General features: G+C 42.7%; 1 protein-coding gene across 1 annotated transcript in view; it reads right to left on the minus strand.

Annotated features, from left to right (window-relative positions):
- Positions 1-21514: 21514 nt before the first annotated feature.
- GAD1 (glutamate decarboxylase 1) overlaps positions 21515-25861 on the minus strand; it is a 56319-nt gene continuing 51972 nt past the window's right edge. Inside the window, exons 15-16 of the mRNA XM_033168263.1 lie at positions 23588-23677; positions 21515-23325 (exon numbers count right to left, since the gene is read on the minus strand). Coding sequence (XP_033024154.1) covers positions 23152-23325; positions 23588-23677 — 264 coding nt within the window. The 3' untranslated portion in view covers positions 21515-23151. The remainder of the gene's footprint in view (positions 23326-23587; positions 23678-25861) is intronic.

The raw sequence follows: 25861 nt of genomic DNA on the forward strand, positions 1-25861 counted from the left end.
TTGACTTTTAAGATTTTACATAACGGAACAAGGGACATGGATAAAGAGGGGGCGGGGGAGAAACGATAGTTACCAAAGCAGGGCAATGCACAACACCATTATGGCAAAATCAGGCAAAATCAAAGCCATGAATCGAAAAGGGAGAAAAGGGGAGATGTGGTTAGACAGGCGCTGGAAGGCTCTGGCATGGACCATAAGGCGTTCATATTATGCAAATAGCTCCAGTCAGGGGTGCCAGACCCCAGAAAAGTAACCATTTCCATCCGCCGCAAGACAGGAAATCTACCAGACTCCTCCTGTAAATGCTGTTAGTGCTTTCCAGTGCTGTAAAAAGGGTTGCTTAGCCACCAATGAAGCGTGCAGGGTCTAGCCGCAAGGTCCCTCCTTCAAGAACTTCATGAAGCTCACTTTAGGATCCCAATTGTTCAGTGGAAGCCATTTCCATACTGATGGTCACATACCCAGTGTTAGAAATCTCCCAGGTGTGTTTTGCGACCTGCACAGGTCCAATTGTGACCAGGGTGGATAAAAATCAATGGTTTTTTAAAAAATAATAATCAAAAAATCGGATTTTTTTAATTTAAATCGGATTTTTTTATTTAAATTGGATTTTTTTAAAAATAAAATGCTTTTTGGTGAAAATATATTACCATCCAAAGGTTATTCAATCATGAAATAAAGATTAGTTTTTTAATTATGTAGAATAAGGCTGTATATGTTTAATTTTTTTGGTAAATAAATTCCATTAATCCATTCACAATGTCATTAATGCTCTTCCAGAGGTTTTTGTATGATTATTGAGCAGTTTCTCTGCCTAAAAGATATTATCACAGATGCTTGGTTTACTTTTGCAGTTCTCAAAACTGAATTTGACTCAGCAGAGATCACATGCCTCTTCTTCACAGCAAAAATGTTATAACATGAACAGAGTTGAGAAAAAGACCTTAATCCTATTGTTCTACAAACCTATGAATACAGAATCAACCCCTTCAGTGTTAAGTTTCAAGAAATTCAGTGAATAGAATAGAAACAATATTTTTCTGATTGTTTGGAGTGGAATGGCTCTAATAAATCTATTTAAATTGTTATTATTAAGGTAATGATTATTTTCTCCTTCCTAAGTACAGCAGAAAAGTTGTCCAAATATGAATGATTAACCTATTAAACTGGGGATAAAAAACTAATATGAAAAGTTGTTATTCTAAAATTTTTCATCTACTTGCATATTAAAGTTACACCAGCAAGAATTAGTCTTTATGTAGAAAACTGTGATTTAAATCAAGCCTTACTGACTAGTGATTTAAATCGTGAAGACACAGCTCTTAAAACAACCAGCTCTTTATTTCAGCTCTGAGTCCTGGACTGAACAACAGCTTAGCCGCCTGGCTTATATAGTACTCAGTAGCCCGCAACAGTAACCAATTCCCCCTAGCTATCCAATTACTGAACAACAATCTCAAGTCTTCATTTGCATGTTGGGGAGGACCTGAGTGGAAACACTGTGGGCAGATTGAGAACTGCAGTTAAACTTAATGCATAACAATTTTGATGTTGTTGTTGTTACAATTATTATACTCTACCCATCGGACTGAGTTGCCCCAGCCTCTCTGGGCGGCTTCCAGCATATACAAAAACACAATAAACATGAAACATTAAAAACTTCCCTGTGCAGAATCTAGAATCATAGAATTGTAGAGTTGGAAGAATCCCCGAGGCTCATCTAGTCCAATCCCCTGCAATGCAGGAATCTAGAATTGCTTGGGTGACAAGCACAAATCAACAGCAACAGCTCATATTTGGGCTGCCAAAGGAAATACCTTGTTCAAACTGAAGGGTGGTATATAAATCTAATCAAACAAACAAATAAACAGATATGCAAAAAGAGCCAAAGGATAATTTTTGAAGCAGCTGAAGGGAAGCTTGCATCAGAACATTGTATCCTTGCTTCCATGCTTGGACATTCTGGGGTCCAGGTTCCTGTGAAGGGCCCCATGGCACTGAAAACAGTAGTAGGAGCACAGTTTTGGAATGGTGCGCCTTTACATTTCATCCCATAAGCTAGCTGCCAGCTAACCATCAGCAAGAAATCCCCAGCGGTAATGCCACCCACCCTTAAAAGAACTCATTTTCAAGACTTTTTTAAAAAAATGAGACTGGAATTATGTTCCCTCAGCTTTTGCCAGCAGCAAATCCATTCTGCGCAGCGACAGAAAGCCACCGCCAAGGTGCCATAAATAAAACTCTATAGACTGCGTTTGAGACTCGACTACACGAAAGTGACAATTCCATTTGTCCTCAAGATTAGACGCAGCCAAATGACTGTGGAGCTGATAAACCTTTTTATTAATAGCAAGTATCTCTGCCTGTCCATACACAATTTTTTTTACAATGGGTCAGACATAATTACTGCTAATGCATTTCCCTGAGGGTATATCAAATGCTCACCTACGCCTATTACACATCTCATCACTTAGAAGGCCATATTTTATCCACACAGTCCACATTACAAGCTCTATCTTACACCAAACCATGTTATAAAACCATTTTAGTGGCTGTTCTTAAATGTCATTAAAAGTACCCTGGGGGGAGAAAGGTTGCCTGCTGGAACTTCTTTGGCACATGCCAAATGGGCAAACAAGACCGGGGATGCCGATTTTTCATCCTGTCTAGTTAAAGTTCTTAAGGAACCTTGCTACAAAGGAGGGAACACTAAGGTTGTGTACACACTATAACCTTAAAGGGTTGTTGCATGCCACCCTGATCTCCAAGCAGTGAGAGATTCCAGCGGTTCCAGGTATTTACCAAGGTTCATGGAAATGAGGCACAGCGGAGACACTGGTGTTTTTATGATATATGGTTTATTTACGCATATCTACAACCTGTATACAATGTTTTTAGCAGGCACTGAAAAGGGTACAGTGAAGGGGCTTTCCTGACAAGGTTGTCTTTACCCGGGGGTGCAAGGGGTGTGGAGCACCCAGGCGCCAAATTGTGGGGGGTGTCAGGTGCCTGCTGCTTAAGCTGCCTAAGCTGTTACCTATCTACCTGTTATGAAATAATAAATAATTTTGATCAAGCTAGAAAAACAAAATACATACCGTATTTTTCGCTCCATAGGGCGCACCGGACCATAGGGCGCACCTGTTTTTAGAGGAAGAAACAAGAATTTTTTTTTCTGGTTTTCCTCCTCTAAAAGCCCTGTTTTTTGAGGATCAGCTAAAAGTTTTGTAGCTTTTTTGAAAGGGAAAAGCCCTGGGTTTTTTGAGGAGCAGCTAAAAGTTTTGCAGCTTTTTTGCAAAGGGAGAAAAGCAAAGCTCCTTTTGCAAAGGGGGAAAAGCAAAGAGGAAAAGCCCCATTTTTTCTGGGGTTAAACTCACATTTCTGCAGCTTCTGAAGGAAAGGGAGCCATTTCTACAGTTTCCAGACAGATAATCTAATCAACCAGTCACATGTCGCTGGGGAAACAAACAAGCTCCCTCTGCAGCACATTCAACAATCGAGGGCAGGGATGGGACTCTTATCTCTCTCCCCATCTCTTGCTGATCAGCTGCTGAGTGGGGTCCTTTCAACACCCCCTTTTCTCTTTGTAAAATAAAAAGCACTATCTGCTTTTGGCCCCTGGGCAATTCGGCTCCAGGGACCACCACTCGCTCCATAAGACGCACAGCTATTTCCCCTTACTATTTAGGAGGGGAAAAGTGCATCTTATGGAGCGAAAAATACGGTATATACCTAGGTATTACCGAAATGTGTACCTACTGTTTCACTAAAGGACTTTCGGCTTTGTGCGCTCATTTACCAAAGGCGTGCTGTGCTAGCAGCGGCGTTTGTCATTCACAGTGGCGGCGCTTGTCATTCACAACGGTGCCGTGCATGCAAAATTAACTTTTACATCAAAATATTGTGTTACGTATTGTATTTTTTTTGTCATAAGCATAATAAAAGTTAATTTGGGGGGCTAAACTAAATTTGGGGGCGCTGGGCAGATCTTTGCATCCCGCCGGCGCATATGCTAAAGACAGCGCTTCTTCCTGATATTTATAGGCGGGGTGTTCCAAAGTACTGGTGCTGCCACATCAAAATACCACGTTATTACAAATGTGAACCAGATATTACGCAACACCTGTAAGAGTGCCAATTCCGCAGGCTGTCAAGAGGATGTATATATTTATTAAATTTATATTTCTCCCTTTGCCCACAGATGTCAGGACGGTCCACAGCATAAAAATACAACATAAAAACACAAATGATAAAAAAAGAACAAATCGAAAACACACCAATAACCTCACACCGTCCCATAAACACATTTAAAAGTATATAGCATGTTAGCTAGCCCAATGCCAATTTGAAGAGGAAATTTTTTTGCGTGGCGCCTAAAGGTGTATAATGAAGGCGCCAGATGAACCTCCCTGGGGAGAGCATCCCACAGACAGGGAGCCACTGCAGAGAAGGCCCCGCTCTCGTGTTGCCAGCCTCCGGACCTCTTGAGGAGGAGGCACATGAAGAAGGGCCTCAGATGATGATCTCAGGGCCCGGGTTCATATGAAGAGAAGCAGTAAGGCAATCTCATAGATGAAGTAGCAGTCACTCTATACAAACTATTTATTTACTCCTGATGAAAATAATTGATTTGCCTATTGCATCTGGTTCTGGTTTTCTCCTGGTTAAAAATGAAACATTTGGTATCTGGGAAAAAGAATAAAAAGTAAAGGTAAAGGACCCCTGACAGTTAAGTTCAGTTGCGAACAACTCTGGGGTTGCGGCGCTCATCTCCCTTTACTGGCCTAGGGAGCCGACGTTTGTCTGCAGACAGTTTTTCCGGGTCATGTGGCCAGCATGACTAAGCTGCTTCTGGCAAAACCAGAGCAGTGCACGGAAACACCGTTTATCTTCCCGATGGAGTGGTACCTATTTATCTACTTGCACTTTGACGTGCTTTCAAACTGCTAGGTTGGCAGGAGCTGGGCCCGAGCAATGGGAGCTCACCCATTAATTTCGGTTTTACATTCAGAGTCCTTTATTTAGAGATACTTCAAAATCTGAATTAGTGCTCTGAAGGCAAAAGTATGAACATTGTTTAATGAAGGAAAAGTAATTTTTAGTGGTGGAAGAGAAAGGCCTAGAGGCAAAGCGGGAAATTAGGGAGAAAATCAGCAAATACTATCCATATTGTGTTTTTTCTTTTTTTTTAGAGAGAGAGTTAATAAATATGGATCTACCTGGTAATTTTTGTATGTATCCAGGCAGCTGCATTTCAAATGTAATTAAAGTTAATGAGCGGTAGTTTTTTCCTGTAGAACCATGAAGCCATAATTGCTATAATTAGTTGTGAACGGGCAGGTGCATCGAATGCAGTAACACCAAGCCATCATCTGATAGGAATAATAATTAATTTCACAAATAAATCATGCCCTTTTAAAAATGTTAATAGAGTAATGAAGTAGAAAGCCTACGTATGTGCAAATAAAGAGTTATCAGCTTAGAAATCATCTAGGATCTGCTAAACAAGACAGATGGTTGGAACAGCCTCTCCAAATCCCGATGACTGAGCGATTCCTGTTTACTAAAAACGGAACTCCAAGTTTTTTGGGGAAAGGCTGCACTGAAAGTATTATAACTGTGTTGGCGAACTTGGCTTTCAAAGCAGTGATAAATATAGCCGGTGAAGAAAAGCAGACCCCAATACATTCTTAATCCTTCTGTGAATTATTAGTGCAGTGCAAACAGGAATAAAGATGGGAGCAGGAAAGAAATCGTGTGTAACCAAAAGGGAAGATCTCCTGAAATATTGCCTGCAAAGTGATCTGTTTGACCCAAAGAATTAAGGAACTAAGGCAACCATAAAATGATGATTTATTACAGAAGAATGCCTTAAGGCTTAAGCATTACGCAGATGGCTATTTTAGAGGCAATGTCCCTCCTTTTCCAGAGCATGGCACGAGCCCCTCCAAGTGTGCCTATATTCCAGGGCCAGTTCCAGATTTACAGAAGCCTTTCCAGTTTCTGATTTGATCCCGGGATGTCCCGCTCTTCCTTAGGGCATCCCTATTTTCACTGGAGAAATGTTGAAAGGTATGGAATAGGATGTGCCCATTTTCATGGGGGAAATGTTGGAGGGCATGTAAGTCAGATGATGAATGCTGCAGATAGAAATGGAACCATCAAGAAATGGGTAGCAAGCACCAGCATGTTCAGTGGAACCCTAAAGCTGGCAGAAACACAAAGAAACCTTTTTTTAAAAAAAGTACTAAAGACACACCCTCCTGACACAATGCAGACTGAGCATGCTCACTAGCCATGGAATGCTGCAAGAGAAAAATGGACAATTCAGCAGGTGGGAATGTGGAGTGCTGTGCTTGAGCATCTCCCAGCTTATAAAATCTCGCAGGTAAGCAAGACTAGACAGTAGGTACCTTGAACAGGAGCCCTCCTGCTTAGAAGCCAAGGGTACGCTGCAACATTTTGTTGCGTGTCCCAACCTGTTAGAAATGGAGATGCGCCACAGTTCAAATGCATCCAACAAATTAAAACATCTTTATTTGGATGGTCAACAGCTGCTAAGCAGTTCTAAAATAAATGCGAAGCTAGCAGATGCCAGAAGTTAAATGGAAACACCCAGCTTTGCAAAGCAAGCCAATTCTTTCCGGGACAAATCTAATAAGCACAGCCTGTGGTAGGAATAGTTATCATTTATATGTGGCATAATTTTGAGTCTCCTTTATTCAGATTTGTTAAACCTTGTCAGGCTCTGACCTTGAGCCTCACGGGTAGAGATGGGGGTAGAAATTCAATTCCATTCACATTTAAAAGAGAACTCACCTAAATCACACTTTCCAGAGGAATATGCAAACCAAAACATGGGCCACCTTCAACATTCATACTTCTCTGAATTTTGTAATGCGCATTTCCCAGCCAAGCAATGTATACAAAAACACATTTAGTAATAGGGTAAGGTAAAAGGTAAAGGGACCCCTGACCATCAGGTCCAGTCGTGTCCGACTCTGGGGTTGCGGCGCTCATCTCGCTTTATAGGCCAAGGGAGCCGGCGTTTGTTCGCAGACAGCTTCCGGGTCATGTGGCCAGCATGACAAAGCCGCTTCTGGCGAACCAGAGCAGCGCACGGAAACGCCGTTTACCTTCCCGCTGGAGCGGTCCCTATAAAGTGTGTATCAAAAGGCATGTGTTGGAGAAAATGGCATACGAAAAACACATTACGTTAAGGAAAAGTGTTTTGCGAAAATACGTCCAGCAAGTAAAAGTGCAATCAAGAATGCCTGTCTTATGAGAAAGTTGATTAAAATGCTGATGAGAACTTAATTATCCCCCACAACCGGGAAAAAACAACAACCCACTGATGTGAAAATGTGGAGAACTGAATTTAAGATTATAAAAACGAGAAATAGAAATGGACAGATTCACACACCCCTGCTGAGGAGACAGAGCATGGCAGCTAAGATTGGCACCTGTAGCTTTGTTCAAGCAATCTGAAACTTTAAAGGCATTCCCCTGTAGTTGTTTTGAACAACAATTCCCGTCCACCTCAGCTGGGACGGCCGTGCTGGGGCTGATGGGAGTTGTAGTCCAAAACAGCTGGAGGGCAAACAGGTTGAAGAAGGCTGTGACATTTGGAAAGGTGAAGGAACCCCAGAGGTGCCCTCAGAGGGCAGTTGCCCAGTGGGCCCTAAAATTTTAATAAAGACATTTGAGCAGGTGGTGGTGAGAACTGGAAGACGGAAGAAATACCAACGATTGAAGAATGGCAGATGAAAATGATAGACTATATGGAGCTCGCGGAACTGACCGGGAAACTCCGAGACCAGAGGGACGACGTGGTGGAGAAAGATTGGACTAAATTTAAAGTATATTTGAAGAAATATGCTAAAATTACTTTTAAAAACAGATAGGTGGAAATAGTTAGGCTACAGATATAGAAGATAGATAAGGTTTAGTAATAGAGGAAGCAATGGTAATGCTATTAAAATCAAGATAAGATGATTAGAGTTTTAATATAAGAATAGAAAAAGGTAAGGAAATTACTGAAGATGATTTACAAGGAAAGCAGTCGGAGAGGACGTGAGGAAGTCAACTCACAATGTTATATAGAAGAATAGTTAGGTTTAAATAAGTATTTTGGTGTGGTAGTGGGTTATGTTCTTTTTAATGTATGTGATTTTTGTGTAGTGTTTTGTTTGTGTTATGATAAAATTAATTTGAAAAAAAAGGTGGTAGTGGAATCTCAGAATAGTAGATGTGTTTTAGGCAGCCCTGTCAGTGATATTTTAAATATGGGTACCTGGATTGGTCATATAAATTCGTAGAGACCTAGTTTACACAGTTTAAGCTGGGAGGGAGCAATCTTAGCTATTACTAGGTACTTTGTGCTTCTCAACTAATCAATTATCAAAGCATTTTAGCAAGGTGAAGCAATTACTAATTTAGCCCTATCTTGTCTAATTCTGTTGCACTGATGCAAACAGGAGTACTAATGCACACCTCCCAACATTTCTCCAATGAAAACAGGGACGTCCTATTCCATAACAACAACAACAACAACAACAACAACAACAACAACAACAACATTAAACATTTTAAAACTTTCCTATATAAGGCTTGCCTTCAGATGTCTTCTAAAGGTTGTATAGTTGATTATCTCCTTGGCTCAGGGGTCTCATAACCCCACACCCTCCAACATTTCTACAACGCAAACAGGGACGTGCTAAGGAGAAGCAGGACATTCCGGGATCAAATCAGAAACCAGGATGGCTTCTGTAAATCGGGGACTGTCCCTAGAAAATAGAGACACTTGGAGGATCCGCTAATGGCAAGTTCTCCTGCCGTGAGTATTGATAACGATAGTGGGGTGCCTCATATTTTCACTCAAACGACATCTCTGGTTATCCTCTGTATGCTTTTTATTTGGGGAAATGTCCATAGCACTTTGGCATAGCATGTTTTTCCCATATATCTGGGTAGTTCATGGCAAAAGCAACAAACGCAGCCTCCTGCCCCCCTCCCACTAGCCATCTTTTTCTCTAGAATTCAGAATGACTGGTTTTGCAGGCAAACCACCACACGGTGGCATTGTGGTGCTCTCTGTTGGTCTGTTTCTGAGCTTGTCCCCCTCCTGCGTTTCTGGTTGATGCCTGAGCTGACGGATTACTTCTTTATATCTTTTAAAATTAACCTGCTTGTGCATTTGTAATATTGCAACTTTTCTACGCAGCCAACAGCGGATAAAGGTCAGGGCTGTGAGCTGGGGAAAAGGCTTGTGTGGCCTCAAGCCATGGCCCATGACCTCGCTTGATAGCTTTAAGGAAATCATTGCCCCTTCAACGCCAGCCATCCATCTTTAGCAAGGGATGGCAATACTGGCCTACCTAATAGGGCTGTTGTACATATTATCAAGATGATGTATGTGAATGGACTCCCTCGGGAGGTGGTGGACTTTCCTTCATTGGTGGTTTTTAAGCAGAAGTTGGATGGTCATGTCATGGATGCTTTAGTTGAGACTCGTGTGTGTTGAGAAGAGTTTGGATTTGATATCCTGCTTTATCACTACCCAAAGGAGTCTCAAAGCGGCTAACCTTCTCCTTTCCCCTTCCTCCCCCACAACAAACACTCTGTGAGGTGAGTGGGGCCGAGAGACTTCAGAGAAGTGTGACTAGCCCAAGGTCACCCAGCAGCTGCATGTGGAGGAGCGGAGACGCGAACCCGGTTCTCCAGATTACGAGTCTACCGCTCTTAACCACTACACCACACTGGCTCTCTGTTGCAGGGGTTTGGACTAGATTATCCTCTGGATCCCTTCCAACTCTATGTTTCTATGATTCTAAAGTCAATGCTCTAAATTGCTATATAAATCCATGAGAGAAGGGAAATAATTCAGCCCCCTTGCATCCTTCCCACCTCCTCTCCTGATCTATGTGATGAAGCTGAGGGAGGAGCCTGGTGGAGCTGGCAGCAAAGCAGACGTGCTTTAGGTTGTGTTCACCGACATTTCAAGCCAGGAGGAGAGCCCCCTCCCCAAACACTAACTGAGAATGCTTGCGATTACAATGCTGATTCCTAATCAAGTCAAGGGGCAGTTTTAGAGAGCTAAAGCAGCACCAAACCACTGGTGCACAGTGGACTCAGGAAAACGCCAATCTTTAGGGAAAATCCTGGGAGAGAAGCCCCTCAAAACAGCTCAATAAAGACTAAATGCTGTCAGGGACTGTGCTGAGGAGCACTACACTGAGGAAGAATGGTGGAAGCCACTCCCTCCCTCCGATCCTGAATCTTCCCAGGACCAGGAAGACAGTATAGATTTAGAACAGTGGTTTGCAGAGGGGCATAGTTCAGAAGGCAGAAGCTGGGAAATACTGGATGGGGAAAAACTAGCAGAAGAAACACTAACATAGAGAGAGTTAACAGATTCACAATCTCTGGACAGCATTCACCCCCCATTCCCCAAAGACACAGAGAGCTCAGAAAGTGTTAGTGAAGAGGATACAAGCTCAGATTACAAGATGTAGGAGTGATGTAGTTTAATAGGGATGAAGGGGGTGTAAGCCTCAATTGGGAGCACCGCCATTTCTAGGGAGATGTGTTCTTTCGTCTCTCACTGTAATTATTAAAGCATCTCACTGGTAAGACGTTCCTTTTGTTTGATCTTATAATTTACTGCTACGGGGGAGGAAGCTGATTCCCCAAGCCTGACAAATGCTGATTGACAGCTGTGGGGGATGAGAATGGAATGAGGTGACTGGGTTGACTGGAATCCTGAATGACAGCACCTCAACATTTTCCTGAACAGCAGCACCTCAGCAGCTACAACATTTTCTTGCTGGTCCCCCTTTTCATTACTGCGAGTACTTACTTTGCCCCTATATTCCTTGTCTTTAGGCTTCCCTGGCATGATGTATTCCCAAGCTTATTCCTTGACACTCCTTGAGTCTGCCCTTCTATTATCTGCATAAATGGGAAAATAAATTTAGGAGTATTAGGTGAAAAAAAAGAGCAGGAGTATTTGCTAAAAAAACAACACACCAGCGAGTGAAAGGAAAGAATTATTGGGACGTTAAGGCCATAAGTATAAAGATTGACTAGGTAAATGTTTATCAAGAAGCAGTTCTTTTCAAAATGTAAGATGTCGGGGTTTTTTTCTAGTTAATACATGGCAAAATGCATAAGGCAGAAAAGGAGAGATTTTCCCCTTGACAAAGAATGCTCCTGAATAGCTATTTTCTGTATAAATTAACCAACAGCTGAAAAGAAGAGTTCCTGATGGAAATGCTGCCAGGACTAATTGTGGAAGCAATTCTACAGTCTAAAAGAGGCACATTTTCTTTTGGAGAATTAGAATTGGGGTTAAAACACCAGCTATTAGTCAGCTAGAAGTGGCAGCTGGCCCAGAGTGCATTAAGGAAGGGGAGAGTTTTTTGGGGGGGAGGGGCATTACAATGGTGTCTGGATTAAGTCACTTCCAGACATGTTATTCAGTGCCATTTCCTTGTGTTTGAGCTTTGAGCTCACCCTTGGCTGTGGATCCAACTTTTCAAATGCAATAACTTGCACGGCAAAGACTCTTGGAGCATTCTGTCCCAATTTTTGGGGGGGGGGTGGGGGTGGGGTTAGGAACACGGTACAAATACCTAAGTACAGTATCTGAAAGTGGTGAACGTCGTTGTGGTCCTTAGATTCAAATCTGGATTAAAGCTCAGCACCTTGGTTGCATTTGAGAACAAAGTTCCTGTTAGAATTCTAAATCGGGGTCGGAGTCAGGAACCTCTGGCCTTCAGGACAGATTTGGTCCACGAGGCCTTCCCATTTGGCCCACGAGGTCATTTCCCTGCAAACCCTGTCCACTTGTTCAACACCATGGGGCAGGTAGAGGCATGGCTGCTTCCCCTGCAGAAAGCAAAATGGAAGGTTTTGTGTCTGCAATCCTGATTGGCTTGGGTGCACAAGAAGTTGCCCACAGCGAATTCCCCCAAAGCACTGAAACCCTGCAGAAAGCCCACTTACAACCTAAATGCTGTTGTTTGCTCCAACTAAAAATTCCCCACAAAACATACTTCACGAATGTGATCTGTGTATCAGGGCAACAAGGACAACTGTGATGCTCTGTCCAAGAGGGGCTTCAGTTGGTACATTTAAAGCCCAGGATCATAATATCTTCTGAGATGTCTCTCCCCAAATTAACCTTCCCAGACCCTTAGGCAGAGCCGTAGCTATGGGGTGAGGGGTGGGGTGGCTAGTCAGGTTTTTTGCCCTGGGTGAAGCCTCCAGAGGAGCACCACTGAGGTTCCTGCCTGTGTATGTGTGTACACAAATGTACATGGGGTAGGCCTATGTGTATATGCCCAACTGGGTCTTTGACCCAGGTGAAATAAAGCCTAGTTTCACTCCTGCCTTAGGACTTCATCTGAGGTTCTTCTCTGGGTCCCTCCTTCAACTGTCCATCTCACATCTTTCCTGCAAAAGGCACTGGTGTAACTGCTTCAAAGATCATACTGTAGAGTGATCTGTCAAGTAATTTAGTGAATCTATGTATAATCCTCAATTTCATTTCCTTTCAGAGTCAAACTGATCTCTCTCTCTCTCTCTCTCTCTCTCTCTCTCTCTCTCTCTCTCACACACACACACACACACAGAGAGAGAGAGAGAGGGAGGGAGGGAGGGAGGGAGGGAGGGAGAAATAACCACCCTAGGCTATTTGTTGTTATTAATTTATTACATTTATTATTATTATTAATTTGCATGGATGCCACATAAAATATATGTGGCATCCATGCAAATATATAAGGGTCTGGTGACTTCTGTTTCAGTGTATCTGAAGAAGTGTGCATGCACACGAAATCTCATACCAAGAACAAACTTAGTTGGTCTCTAAGGTGCTACTGGAAGGATTTTTTTTTTTACTTTTTATTTTGTTTTGACATAAGATAAAGTTGAAGAAAAAGCTTGCTTGATTCCGGCTTCACTACTTCACCGGGAAATGGCTGTGGTCAGTGGAAGAGCAGTTGTTTGCATGCAGAAGGTCCCCAATATTTAGTTTCTCTCTACTGCATTGAAGAATTTTTTAATCAGCACTTCCACAGAAGTATATCGAGGTAGTCTTAAACAAGACACAAAATTGTAATGAAAACCAGTAAACTACAAAATTGTAATGGAACCTGTAAAAGTATCCATGAAAGTGTTATTAAAAACTTCGATAACATTGGTTAAAAAGAAAAATCGCCAGGCATGGCTGGGAGAGAAACCCTAAAACTCTGGGCAGCTGCTGCAAGTCAATGTAGGGTAGGCAATACGGGGCTAGAGGGCTCCAATGGTTTGACTTTGTGTATGGGCCACCTTCTATGTTGCGCGTTCCTATGCTCTATGCTCTTTCTTTGGGCTTGGCATGCAAAGATGCAATCTCCTGTCTCCTGAACACGTCCAAACATCTTCAAGCTAAACACTGCAGGTAACTCCCAGCTATGACAGATTTAATAGCTTGCAGAAAGCAATTTTATTTAGCCTCAGAGAAGGATCTTTTTAGCCTGGGTTCTGTTTTGAGGGTTATTTTTATCTGTGATGTGGACCCTGAGAGATTTCTCTATTGTGCGTTTTTTGAAGTTTCCAAACCGCCCCCTTCACTTCTCTCTCGAGGGAACAAATATCAGCCCTTAACTTCCTTTCCGTTTGATATTTTGGCCCTGTAAAGTCATCAGTGATTAATTCACTTCTGTCTCCGTGGCTGATATAACTTCTTTCCCTTTAGACCTCAAGGGGAAGGCCCCCTTTATCTTCCCAACAAGGGTGGTTATTTGTTCTATACTAAAAACAGAACATTTGACATTTCACTGATCTTTGTCACATCACTAAGGCAGAATGTTGCCTCTGGTGGAAGATGCCAAGAAAAGAAAGAAAGAAAGAAAGAAAGAAAGAAAGAAAGGCCTTTTCATGTTCTAAATATTATTTTTTTTCTCCACTTTCCTTCCCCAAAAAGCTCTTAAACACCCAGTGCTTATACAGAACATGCTATTAGGAATAAGGGGCAGAGGCAATTTAAAACAAGCAAAAACCCAAATGAGTGGAATTTTATAACATTTGCTAGGCTGATTGCCAAAGAATTGATGCTTTTGAAATATGGTGCTGGAGGAGACTCTTGAGAGTCCCATGGACTGCAAAAAGATCAAACTTATCCATCCTTAAAGAAATCAGCCCCGAGTGTTCACTGGAAGGACAGATCCTGAAGTTGAGGCTCCAGTATTTTGGCCACCTCATGAGAAGAGAAGACTCCCTAGAAAAAACCCTGATGTTGGGAAAGATGGAGGGTACAAGGAGAAGGGGACGACAGAGGATGAGATGGTTGGACAGTGTTCTTGAAGCGACTAGCATGAGTTTGGCCAAACTGTGGGAAGCAGTGAAAGATAGGTGTTCCTGGCATGCTCTGGTCCATGGGGTCACGAAGAGTTGGACACGACTGAACCACTGAACAACAACAAAGGCAATAGATGCTCCTGTCACTGGAAACCGACACATCCTCCCCAAATGCATATTCCTGTTATTAGAGAGTGAGTGCAGAGTTTTCCTTTTCGCACTAATGGCAGGTTATGCCCGCAATGAGAAAAGTTCCATGGCTGCTGTCACACCCCTTGTGTTCCTCCAACCAGTAAATGCTGGGAATTATGAACATGCATATAGGGATAGCCCTTCTGCAACTTACAAAGTAATAATCAGTGTCCAGTATTTTGGAATTCTAATTTGTAGGAGCATAGATTAGCAGAGGAGCTACATGTCTGTCTGAGCTATGGCAAACCTGGTTATTTGGATGGAGTTTTATCAGCAGTTAACAGTCACTACCATGGGCAGAGGAGCAGAGGAACAGGAACCAGCCCAAACTGACAGCTCCCACCAGTCAGAGGGAAGTGACACAAGGCGGGCATCTCCCAAACCATGCCCCAAAACCGAAAGCCCTTCTCCACAGAAGATGGGATGGTGATTGTACCTATGCCGCAAAATATTGATGATCCACCACAGATCTTTCACAAAAGTTGGCTCTTTTGCAGTAGAAGAAAAAGGCCTTTGTTAAAGGATGCAGTTCCATAGTACTAGCTGAATAATGACGGCATTGTGTGGCTGCATGCCACCCCCCCAAAAAAAAACCCCCAGCAATTATACCACTATAAATGGCAATTGTGGAAAAGCCCCAAGTCGAGAACATGTTGCAGAAGACAACCGCAGTAAAACACCATTCTGGATAAGCTCACACTCAGAGGTTGTCAACAGCCCTAAACTTGAATGCCCTTGTGCTATTATAGCATAGAAAAGGAAGGCTTGGGGAACGAGATTAGATGGGAAAACGCAGAAGCGTCCCTTTCCTCCTCTTTTAACTCCCCTTCCCAAATTGAGGTCACATCCACGCACATTTAAAACAGACAGCTTTCCCCAAAAGAATTGCGAGAACTGTAGTTTGTTAAGGGTGCTGCGAATTGTAGCTCTGTGAGGGGTAAACTAGAGTTCCCAGGATTCTTCGGAGGAAGCTTTAGGCTCCCTTTAAATGCATGATGTGAATGTGACTTGAGAGGCCTGAACAAGACGATAAGGCAGTGCCCGATTTAGGGCAGTTCCCCTGCACAGGGTGCCAAGCTGAAGGGGCGCAAAACTGAGGCAAACCATAATTGAGAAGATCCATTTGGGGGCGCCAAAATTTGGCCTCTCACAGGACACCATATTAAAAAAGATTACGAAAGTCCGCCCTGAACTGCCTGGAGCCCCAGACAGGATGTGGTATACCCTTCTGAAGAGGATATTGGATACATGGGGCACCAACAACAAAAAAGGCCCTTTCCTCAGTCAGATTGCTGTGAGGACTATAAGGTGAAAGGGACTTCAAATGCTTGGAAACACTATTGAAATACTAAACATTGCTATTTTCATTGCTACAGGGTGCAGAGCTTGACAAATACTTATTAAGGGCAATTACTGACACTAAAGTCATCAGGTTCCTTCAGACTTTAGGAGAAGGAAAATTGCTACAATTACTTGCCTACTGACTCATCCTGTACTGCAGATGATGTATTCAAATGAGGGTAATTTTGGTGAAGGGTTTTGGTTTTCATCCCAGATGATCACAAGAGAGAAATCAACGGGAAAATGAATGAAGCAAAGGCAAGGAGTCTCCTTGTAACTGTAACGGAGAGGGGTGAAACCTGAATTTAACAACTGTAAAACATCGAGGCTGGTTGTGAATACTGGTCAGATCTTGCAGAAGCATGCATACCCAGTTCCCCACCACCACCAAAGGCAGGAAGGAGCATATAAGTTATGCACGGGATAATTGCTTTACAACATGCAGGTCAAATAGCCGAGAGCTAGCTGCTTGCTGAAGACATACAGAAGTCTCTGGATTTATTTATGAAATCATTTGGACAGAGTGGGATGTGGGCATGACGACTCCAACACAGCATTGAAATAAAAATCCGGTGCCATATTTGACACAGAAAGATAACCTGGAACAAACTGAACTTCTACTGTGCTTCCTTTGATTACAACTAAATCATCTGAAGGGATTTGGGCCACCCTAAATTCCAGAGGCTGAACCCCATCTGAGCCAGCATAGCCCTGCTTCAGCCAGGCTGAGAGAGTTATGCTGGCGTAACCCCAGTAACCCCAAGATCTTCCTATTCCAAACTTGCTCATTGCGGCGGCTGTGGCCTGCACTGCACAGAAGCCACACCCTGCATAGATTTGCCATACTGCCTAATCAGAATCTACTTCAGGGGTCAGCAACCTTTTTCATCCATGGGCCGGTCCACCGTCCCTCAGACCATGTGGTGGGCCGGACTATAATTTGGAAAAAAAAATGAGCGAATTCCTATGTCCCACAAATAATCCAGAGATGCATTTTAAATAAAAGGACACATTCTACTCATGTAAAAACACGCTGATTCCCGGACTGTCCATGGGCCGGATTGAGAAGGTGATTGGGCCTACACCTGATCTACTTGGTAGGTTATAGCTCAGTCAGTAGAGACTCTTGTTCAAGCCCCTCATTGGGCAAAAGATTTCTGCATTGCTGGGGGTTGTACCACGTTACCCTCATGGTCGCTTCCAACTCTACAATTCTAGGATTCATCTGCAAAAATGTGGTGTATGGATACAAGAAAGCTCCATGAAGGTTTTTACTTGAGAAATTGTGGTGGGATTCAGTTCAGCTGACGAGGAAATAGAGTTGACTCCTCTAATTGGTTTTCTGTGTTAGTCTTTCTAAAAAACAACAACCAACTATCTAAATCAGCAACATATATGTAGGGACAAGGAGGGAGTATCACTATAGCAAGTTAATAAATACTCCATGCAGGCTCGTGATAGCAGTCTCAGGAGAAGCCCCAGAAATTGGTTTGGGGTGTCAATTACCACACAGTAGAGTTGCAGTCCCTACTTCACAGGATCTCAACAGGAACGCAGAAAGATAATCCATTGAATAATCTGGAACATGTCTAGTGCCTCAACAAACGTATCCTCATAAGAGTAACTCATACCTGCCTCATACATTCGTTATAACCAGTGTTATTTTTCTAGAAAAAGAGGTGCCGGAACTCACTATGAACACCTCCCTTGTTCTGTTTATAATGGCAATGGTGCCCACCTGAGAGGGGTCGGTTCTGGTGAGTTCCGGCTGAAAAAAACTCCTGATTATAACATATTATTCAAATGGCAATTATTGTGGGGTTAAAAATGTAACCATAAAATGGAAATCTGGAGGGTTCTGAGAAATGAAGGAGCTTGGAAGCTTGGAAGAGTTATTTCACAGTGGCAGCCAAAAGCAGGAAGGGTTTATTACAAGCCTTAAAAAAAATGCCATTATGGAATCTCCTTAAGTAAGGGAGAAGAGCTGGTCACAAATTGTTAAGTTATGGAAGAGTGAAAGGAACTCTGCAACAGCCTGTTGTTGATTTTGCACCGAGGAACCTGAGCTCTATTTCCATGGCAAAATGCCAATATTCAAACTTCTTGTGCCGGTTCACTCATTATTGTTCCCTTGGGGCAAATGTCTTCTGCACAGTGACTCCCTTCATCCCCACCTCAATAGCATTTACAGTAGCTGTTACTGTGAAACAATGACATTATTGGCTTTAAAAAATGAATTTATTTTATTTTATTTATTTTATTACATTATTATTTCACCCTTCCCCCAAGGAGGATAGGGTAGCATATACAACCCCCAAACTCCCTTTTTTGCCTCACAACAACCCTGTGAGGTAGGTTAAACTGCCGAGGGTGTGACAACATCCTTTGACGAGCATCATAGTTGAGTGAAGATTGGTACTTGGGTCTCCCTGGTCTTAGTCCAACTCTCGTTCCTCTAGGTCTTTGCCACTGAGGACTCTTTGTTCTCCTGTCTGGAGATGCTTGCAGTTATAGCAGGTAGCCACTGAGAGAAGCTTTGCTGTTCCGCTAGACTCGCCTCCCAACTGCAGCAGGACCAGAGGGCAAGCTATCTTCACATTGACTTTGGGTGGCGGGGCAAGGGAAATTGCACCATAAAGCAACTATGGGGAAAATCTGACACGAGGGCCTATTAGGCAGAGGGCCTTCTCGGTAGTGGCACCCTGTGGAGTGCCCGCCCATCAGATGTCAAGGAGATGAGTAACTATATAACCTTTAGAAGACATCTGAAGGTATCCCTATATAAGGAAGCTGTTAAATATTTTATTGTGTTTTTATATAGGTTGGAAGCAGCCCAAAATTGTTGGGGCAACCCAGTCAGATGGGTGGGGCACAAATATTAGATTGTTTTTTTATTATTAAGGACCACCAGGTTTCCACGTTTGGTCTGTGAGGCTCTTTTGGGACAAACCACACGTACCTGTTCATACCTGATGCCATATATAATATCAGGTTTCTGGTAGATTAAGAGTTGCAGCTGAGCCAAAAGGTTTTTTCCCCCACCTTGCACAGTGCTTTGCAACTGCTACCCATCAGCTGTTCCTCAGAAGAAGAAGAAGAAGAGGAGGAGTTTGGATTTGATATCCCGCTTTATCACTACCCAAAGGAGTCTCAAAGCGGCTAACATTCTCCTTTCCCTTCCTCCCACACAACAAACACTCTGTGAGGTGAGTGGGGCTGAGAGACTTCAGAGAAGTGTGACTAGCCGAAGGTCACCCAGCAGCTGCATGTGGAAGAGTGGAGACGCGAACCCGGTTCCCAAGATAACGAGTCTACTGCTCTTAACCACTACACCACACTGGCTCAGAGCTTTCGAAGCACTATGCATGGCCTAAGGAGCTTTGAAAGCTAAGCCAATATCTACACAGTAAATAAAGTTGGAGTTCTTATTACAAAATACACTGAAATAAATATAAATAAGAACTCTGGCCGGAAGTTTCAACCAAAACGATGCGTTTACTCGTGAGTAAATACAAATGTAGTATCAATCCTGTTAAGCATTACAGTCTTAAATGAAGAAATAGTTTCGCATTGAAAAATCTCTTGAAAGTCTTTTAGAAGTTTATGTAAAGGTTTCTACGATGCGTGTCAGATGTATAATGAGACAACTGGAGACCAGGACAGGGCCCCGTTTCAGCGTAGACGCCTTCCTCGGCTCGTTTTTTTTAAAAAAAGTTTTTTTTGAAAAGTTTTTTAGAGAAACGCATAGAAAACACAGGAAAACTTTCTCTAAGATGCTACATCTTCTCAAGAATCAAAGAAATAGAAACCATATATATTTTATACACTCTTTCAAAAAAAAAAAAAAAAAAAAACGAGCTGAGGAAGGCGTCTAGGCCGAAACGGGGCCCTGTCCTGGTCTCCAGTTGTCTCATTATACATCTGACACGCATCGTAGAACTTCTAAAAGACTTTCAAGGGATTTTTCAATGTGAAACTATTTCTTCATTTAAGACTGTAATGCTTAACAGGATTGATACTACATTTGTATTTACTCATTAATATCTACACAGTGGCAACCTCGGAACATTTTACTAGAGTCAAATAATATGTTATCAGTCAGCTGATTGGCATGCCAACCTTTCCCTAGAAGCTTGGCGATTAGAAAAGAAATCAAAAGCCTAAGAAAGAAACTCTCCCATATTTCATTCAGAAGAAAAAGCTAGCATGGGCGCCATTGCCGATAGGACCTGCAGCCTTTGCGCCACTGAGACTTGCACACAAAGTCCCAAGTGTCAAAGGAAGGTAGGCGTTACTACTACTACTACTACAACTAGGCTCATTGCCATTTGGCTTGTGCTTCCTTGTTTGTAGCTGGAGGTCAATATAACTCCAAGTCTGAACACCCTGTAGGTTGATTGTATCCAAGGACTATAAGGAAGTGGTACCTGTCCTGTGTTAGGAGCTGCGTAAAACAAAATGTTGGTTCTGAAGCAGAAATAGCAGGATGTCTACTGCACAGGACTGCAGAGTGGTTTTATGATCACTACGGCTCTGGATTAGATAACAAACATAGATCATCTCCTGGATGTTAAAGTCAAGATGCAAGAAGGGGGTCATAGAACAGGAAGAGCCCATTATCTTTACTGCACTGTCTTGGAAAGATTAAAGAGGGGAACAAGAGTGCAGCAAATGCTCCATATGGAAGTTCCTTCACTAGAAACGGAACGAGAGACCTATCACACCATGCCTAAAAAAAATAATACAGATGTGGCTCTCTCTTTTTCATTTCAGAGCGAAACTTTCTATATTTGGAGATTAATTAGAGGCAGCAGATGTTAAGACTCTTTGCAAATGGGTTCTCGGTTGTTCCATCCAAATGCTATTGAAAAATACCATATGGACATTTAACACATTTAGGGCAGTCTAGACACATCTCGATCCAGGAGCGCTGATCGCAGAAGAAAGAACCAACCAGAGATAGAGAGCGAGAGAGAGAGGGCACCCAAAGCAGAGGGGGGACGGGGACCAACTTTTAAATGCTGTTCATTCCACACTCGGAAACCAAAAAGGGTAAAAGCTACACATATGCCAACAAACATTCGTCGAAATATTGCTAATGTTTTTCCAACAAAGCAGTTGCTTGCTTTGTTTTAACCCAGGCCATAAAGTTACCTGTGCGAAACTTCAGTTGACGTATATACATTCCATTCATTTCCGTGGGACCCGCGTGTTGGTAACTTGGTACAGGGCTGTAGTCCTTAGCGTTTATTATGTGCTGGAAACGCGAGGCCTTAAAACTGGAGCTACTAGCCATACAAAGCAGCATATTCGGGAAGGCTCTTCAGTCAGAAGATGTTGCTTGAGTCAAGTTACTCTGTTGACAGACAGTTCTATCGGTTCTGTGACTTTGTTAGCTCCTAGAAGGGCGATTAACTGAGAATCTGTAACACTAACTACAGAGCAAATAAAATCTGAGGCAAATCTGATATCTTTAACAATGTGGAAATCACTGTGGCAAGGCAGCCATACATACTTGAAATGTCCTGTGGCAAGCTTTTCCTTCTCTCTTACAAACTCCGAATGACGATGTGGTACCCTTTTGAGGTTCATGAGATCTAGGAGCATGTTCACAGAATCATCACCACTCTTTGGGTATCTTGCCACAGAATTTATCTAAATAAATTACAGAGTTTGGCCCTAAACTACCAGGAGTATGCAGCAGCCTAATGTAAGCATTCATGATTCACTAAAAAAAGCACCCAGAACACAGAACGTACAGCCAGACTACAGTACAATTAGTAAAGGTGACATTTCTATTAAAATGAAAGTATTTCATTAGGCTAAAGTCTATATACAGTGTTAGGATTCCTTATAGACAGTAAAATCATCTATTAAGTTATTGTTTTAAGGGCACTATTATATAAACGTGTTGACTAATTTTTAATCTTCTCTTTGGCTCACAAATACACTAAAATACCAATAAACATTATTTAGAACTTTGATAATTATATAAATAGGATACATTACAAATGGAAGAAAATACAAGACAGCTCTTTAGCATGGTAAATCTTTGCATATAAAGAAAGCAAACGGTTCGTATACCGAGAACTGAACAGTTATCTTGCTGGAAAACTATTAACATTTAGTTCCTCCTTCCTCCCGCGGTCTAACAGTAATGTATACAATCTACACAAATCAAATTCTAAAAAATACAACAATAATATTATGGCCTATCACAACACCTCAGCTACTACTATCCCTTGATATGACAACTAATGGGGGCATATATACATCTAGTAGGTGGTTCTCTTTAGGAAAGCATTGCTGTTTCTTTTATACACCAGAGAAGCACCAGCAACAAAGTTTAAATAAGGTTAAACATTTTCCTTAGTTCCTAAGAATCTACATCTTTAAAAATGTTTTCCCCATACATACCTAATTTCGTCTGGGATATGACATCGGCCCAGTTATTGCATTATTTACCTTTTTAGATGAAAACATTACCTTCCTCCCACCCCAGTCCTAAATATTTGCACATCTTGGCCATGATCCAGTCAAAGCTAAGTACTCTTAAGTTCCATTGGTTCCAGAGGGGCTTTAAAAATGCTCACCTTTGGCTTGACTCCGCCCATTAAAAATCAGAAGAAACATAGGGAGGTGGATGGTGCCCAGTGCTATCCATTCAAACCAATGGAGGTAACTCCCAAACAATGAGGGTGTTGGGGTATAATCTCTCAAGCAATGCTCTGGTCATGCCTCATTAATTAAAATGGAGCTTTGCAGGAGCAGTCCTTGATTGGGATCACCTCTGCACTGGAAAATATACCGTGAATTACTCTTAGGCTCACCACCACTTTATTTATAATATATATATAGATATATATTCATTTATTTATATTATATATATATATATTACTGTACACATCTGTTGTGCAGAGTTCTTAATTGTCTACCTTAATACAATTAGCTTCCTGCTAACTAGATCTGCCAGGCTTTTAAATAAGGGCGGACAATGCATTGTAAGATAATATATTTTCCCCTTTTGGTAAAATAACCTACTAATACACATATATGTTTCATAATATACAGGGTTTTTTGACATTGTGGTTTTTTTTTGTTTTGTTAAGGAGCATGTCTCAGAAGAATCGAACATTTAGAAAGGGATTACCTTAAAATGTGTTCTACAGAAGTGGTTACAAAAAAACAACAACCCCAAACAAACCAAAACCAGAAGAAGCCAGTACTGGAAAATAGTGCTGTTAGAGAAGTAAAACGGGTCATTTGAGTGGATTACAGATCTTGCCCCAGTCTTTCTATTTCCTCAATGAGGAAGTCAATGTCAGACTTGGTAGCTGCAGGGTTCGAGACAACCATTCGGAAGAAGTTGGCTTTATCTCCCTGTGGCTGATATCCAACCATCGTGGTACCTGACTCCATCATCAGCGCCTTGATTTTGGGTGCAACCTTTTTTGATTCAAACAGAAAAAGGGAAATGTTTAGTCCTTTGTTTCTTTACCGGAGTAACCACATGAAAAATCCCCTTCCTTATAAGATTTCTCAGAAACCTATTCGGGATCCCTGGATTCTCACAGAGAGCTAGATCTCCAGCCTTGGCCTTGGTTTAGAGAAGGTTGAGCCACCGTCACAGAGGTCAACTATTACATGGTTTTCTTGTATTTGTTTTACTGTGAAATGCTTAGGAGTAATTAAAACAGAATACGATTACCCTATGTAGCTTTTCTCTCCTCTCCTCTGAGTCCGGGACCCCTCTGAGACTTGGTGGGATGTACCAGAAACAAACATTTGTGTGTTCAGGCTATAAACACAGAAACAAAACAAAGCAAACTCATCAAAATTGTAGGTAAATAAAAGGACTAACACAAAAATTCAGATTTCATTAAAAAAAAAAAATCTTACCACACACCAAACACTGTGGGTGATTTACCCCATTGCTACCCCTCCTCCTCCCCAAAGTTTAGGAAATTTAGGATTGGGAGTTTGGCTGAGCATGCAAGCGATGAATAGGTAAGCTTGGATCAGGAGCTGTTGTAGATCATCACTGCGAAAGGAACCTCCTCTCAACCACAACTGGACACTTTGCTTGTTAATAAATAGCAACAGCCAATAGATGCAATTCTGTATGTAGCTACCATCTTAAGACTCTCTCTCTCCCCACCCCCCTTCAGATCTTTTTTTTACATTAGTTCATAATGAATCAGGAATACAAACAACCCATTTAGGACTAAGTGGATGAGAACACATTCCCTCCCTCCCAACACTCCTGTGCCAACAAAATCCTCAGTATATACAGAAAGGCACCCTCTCATGTTAAGAGACAGAGGATCAGTTTTGTTCTGTTTTTTAAGTTAAATAAGGAACTGGAGCACACTCAAGTGTCCAATCAGCCAAAGTTTATGAAGTGAAACCACCAGAAAGCACCAGCAGCAGAATTAACAAAAGTAGCAACCTTTGCAGCGCAGAAAATGAAGCGTGGAATCTCAGCTAAGAGCAGATTACTTTAGGGTTGCCAATCAGTTTATGAGCCTTATCTTCCTAAGGAAGTGTGGCCTTTTGTTGCCAATGCCATTCGTTCGACTCGTGGCGCATCACAATATCTTTTGAGGCGAAAGAGGGGAAGGGAAGTTTATAGGAGGCGCTTGCAAAAAGCTCAGTGGATTTTCACACTTTGAACTTTCTTATTCGGTGGCTTTGCAGGAAGAAGTGCAGGATTCGTACCTCCACAGAATACTCTCCAATGGTCTTCTTTTGAATGGGCAATAATTCTTTGTTAACTATTTGTGGATGGTGCATAAAATCCACCCAAAAGTGACTCCAGATCAGTACAGTGGTACCTCTGGTTAAGAACTTAATTCGTTCTGGGGGTCCGTTCTTAACCTGAAACTGTTCTTAACCTGAGGTACCACTTTAGCTAATGGGGCCTCCCGCTGCCGCTGCCCTGCAATTTCTGTTCTCATCCTGAGGTAAAGTTCTTAACCCGGGGTACTATTTCTGGGTTAGCGGAGTCTGTAACCTGAAGCGTCTGTAACCTGAAGTGTCTGTAACCCGAGGTACCACTGTAGTGGATAGTGCAGTGGGGCAGACCTCCCAGTGGTGAATCACTGTGGCTTACTGGGAGCGATTGGCTCCCCTTGTGCATTTGCGCTGTACCCTGCTGCCTCATGGCTCCCTATAAGCAGCAGCGACTCACCTGCTAGGCAGTCAGGTAAGTGCTTCAGCACCACCGTGCTGTCCGCTACTGCTTGAGGTTTAGAGTATTGCAACGATGCTGAAATTGCCCCTTCCGCCCATAAGAAGGAGGGGGGGTTGCAGGCAGGTAACACGAGCCCTGCACGTGCACAGGGGATGGGGTCATCCCCTGGCACAGATTGGCTGAGCCCTGGGCGCGGTGCCCAGGCCGCCGGCCAACTGGCGCGGCGGCTTTGGGCGTGCCTGCTGCACTTAAGCAGGACGCTCCCAGGGCTCAGCCTCTTGCTTCCTGCTCCCTTCGTCCATCACCTCCCCCCAAAGGGCTGAAGGGTACTTCGATAAAGGAGTTCGGTGGGGCGTGACCACTGTCCGGAGCCGTGGAAGGTGAGGGCCCCAGGCACGCCCCAGGCCGGTGATCGTAGGGTGAGTTCCTAGCTGATGTGCAGCAGCAGGGGCTCATCCATCGTGGTTAACCCTTCCCGGACTGCCAGCACTACGTACTGGAGTCTGATATAGTCGGCTGATCCAATGCCTAAGCCAATACCGCTCAACATCCGTAACCAATAAAGTTGTGGCCATTTATTTCCCATTTGAACCTTACTTATGGTGTCCTGTGTCTTATTTCACCGGGGGAGGGATCGGGTCCTTGACATGCAATCCACGTATCCCTATGTTCATTTAGTAGCAGCTCATGTATTTTCCAATATACATTCTCTGTCACGTTCTAGTTGTATACAGCTGAGCCTCACCCATACTGCAAGCTGATTCTGAACAGCTTGCCGCCAACACACAT

The sequence above is a fragment of the Lacerta agilis genome, chromosome 1, assembly GCF_009819535.1.
Source record: "Lacerta agilis isolate rLacAgi1 chromosome 1, rLacAgi1.pri, whole genome shotgun sequence".
In the NCBI taxonomy this organism is placed as follows: domain Eukaryota; kingdom Metazoa; phylum Chordata; class Lepidosauria; order Squamata; family Lacertidae; genus Lacerta; species Lacerta agilis.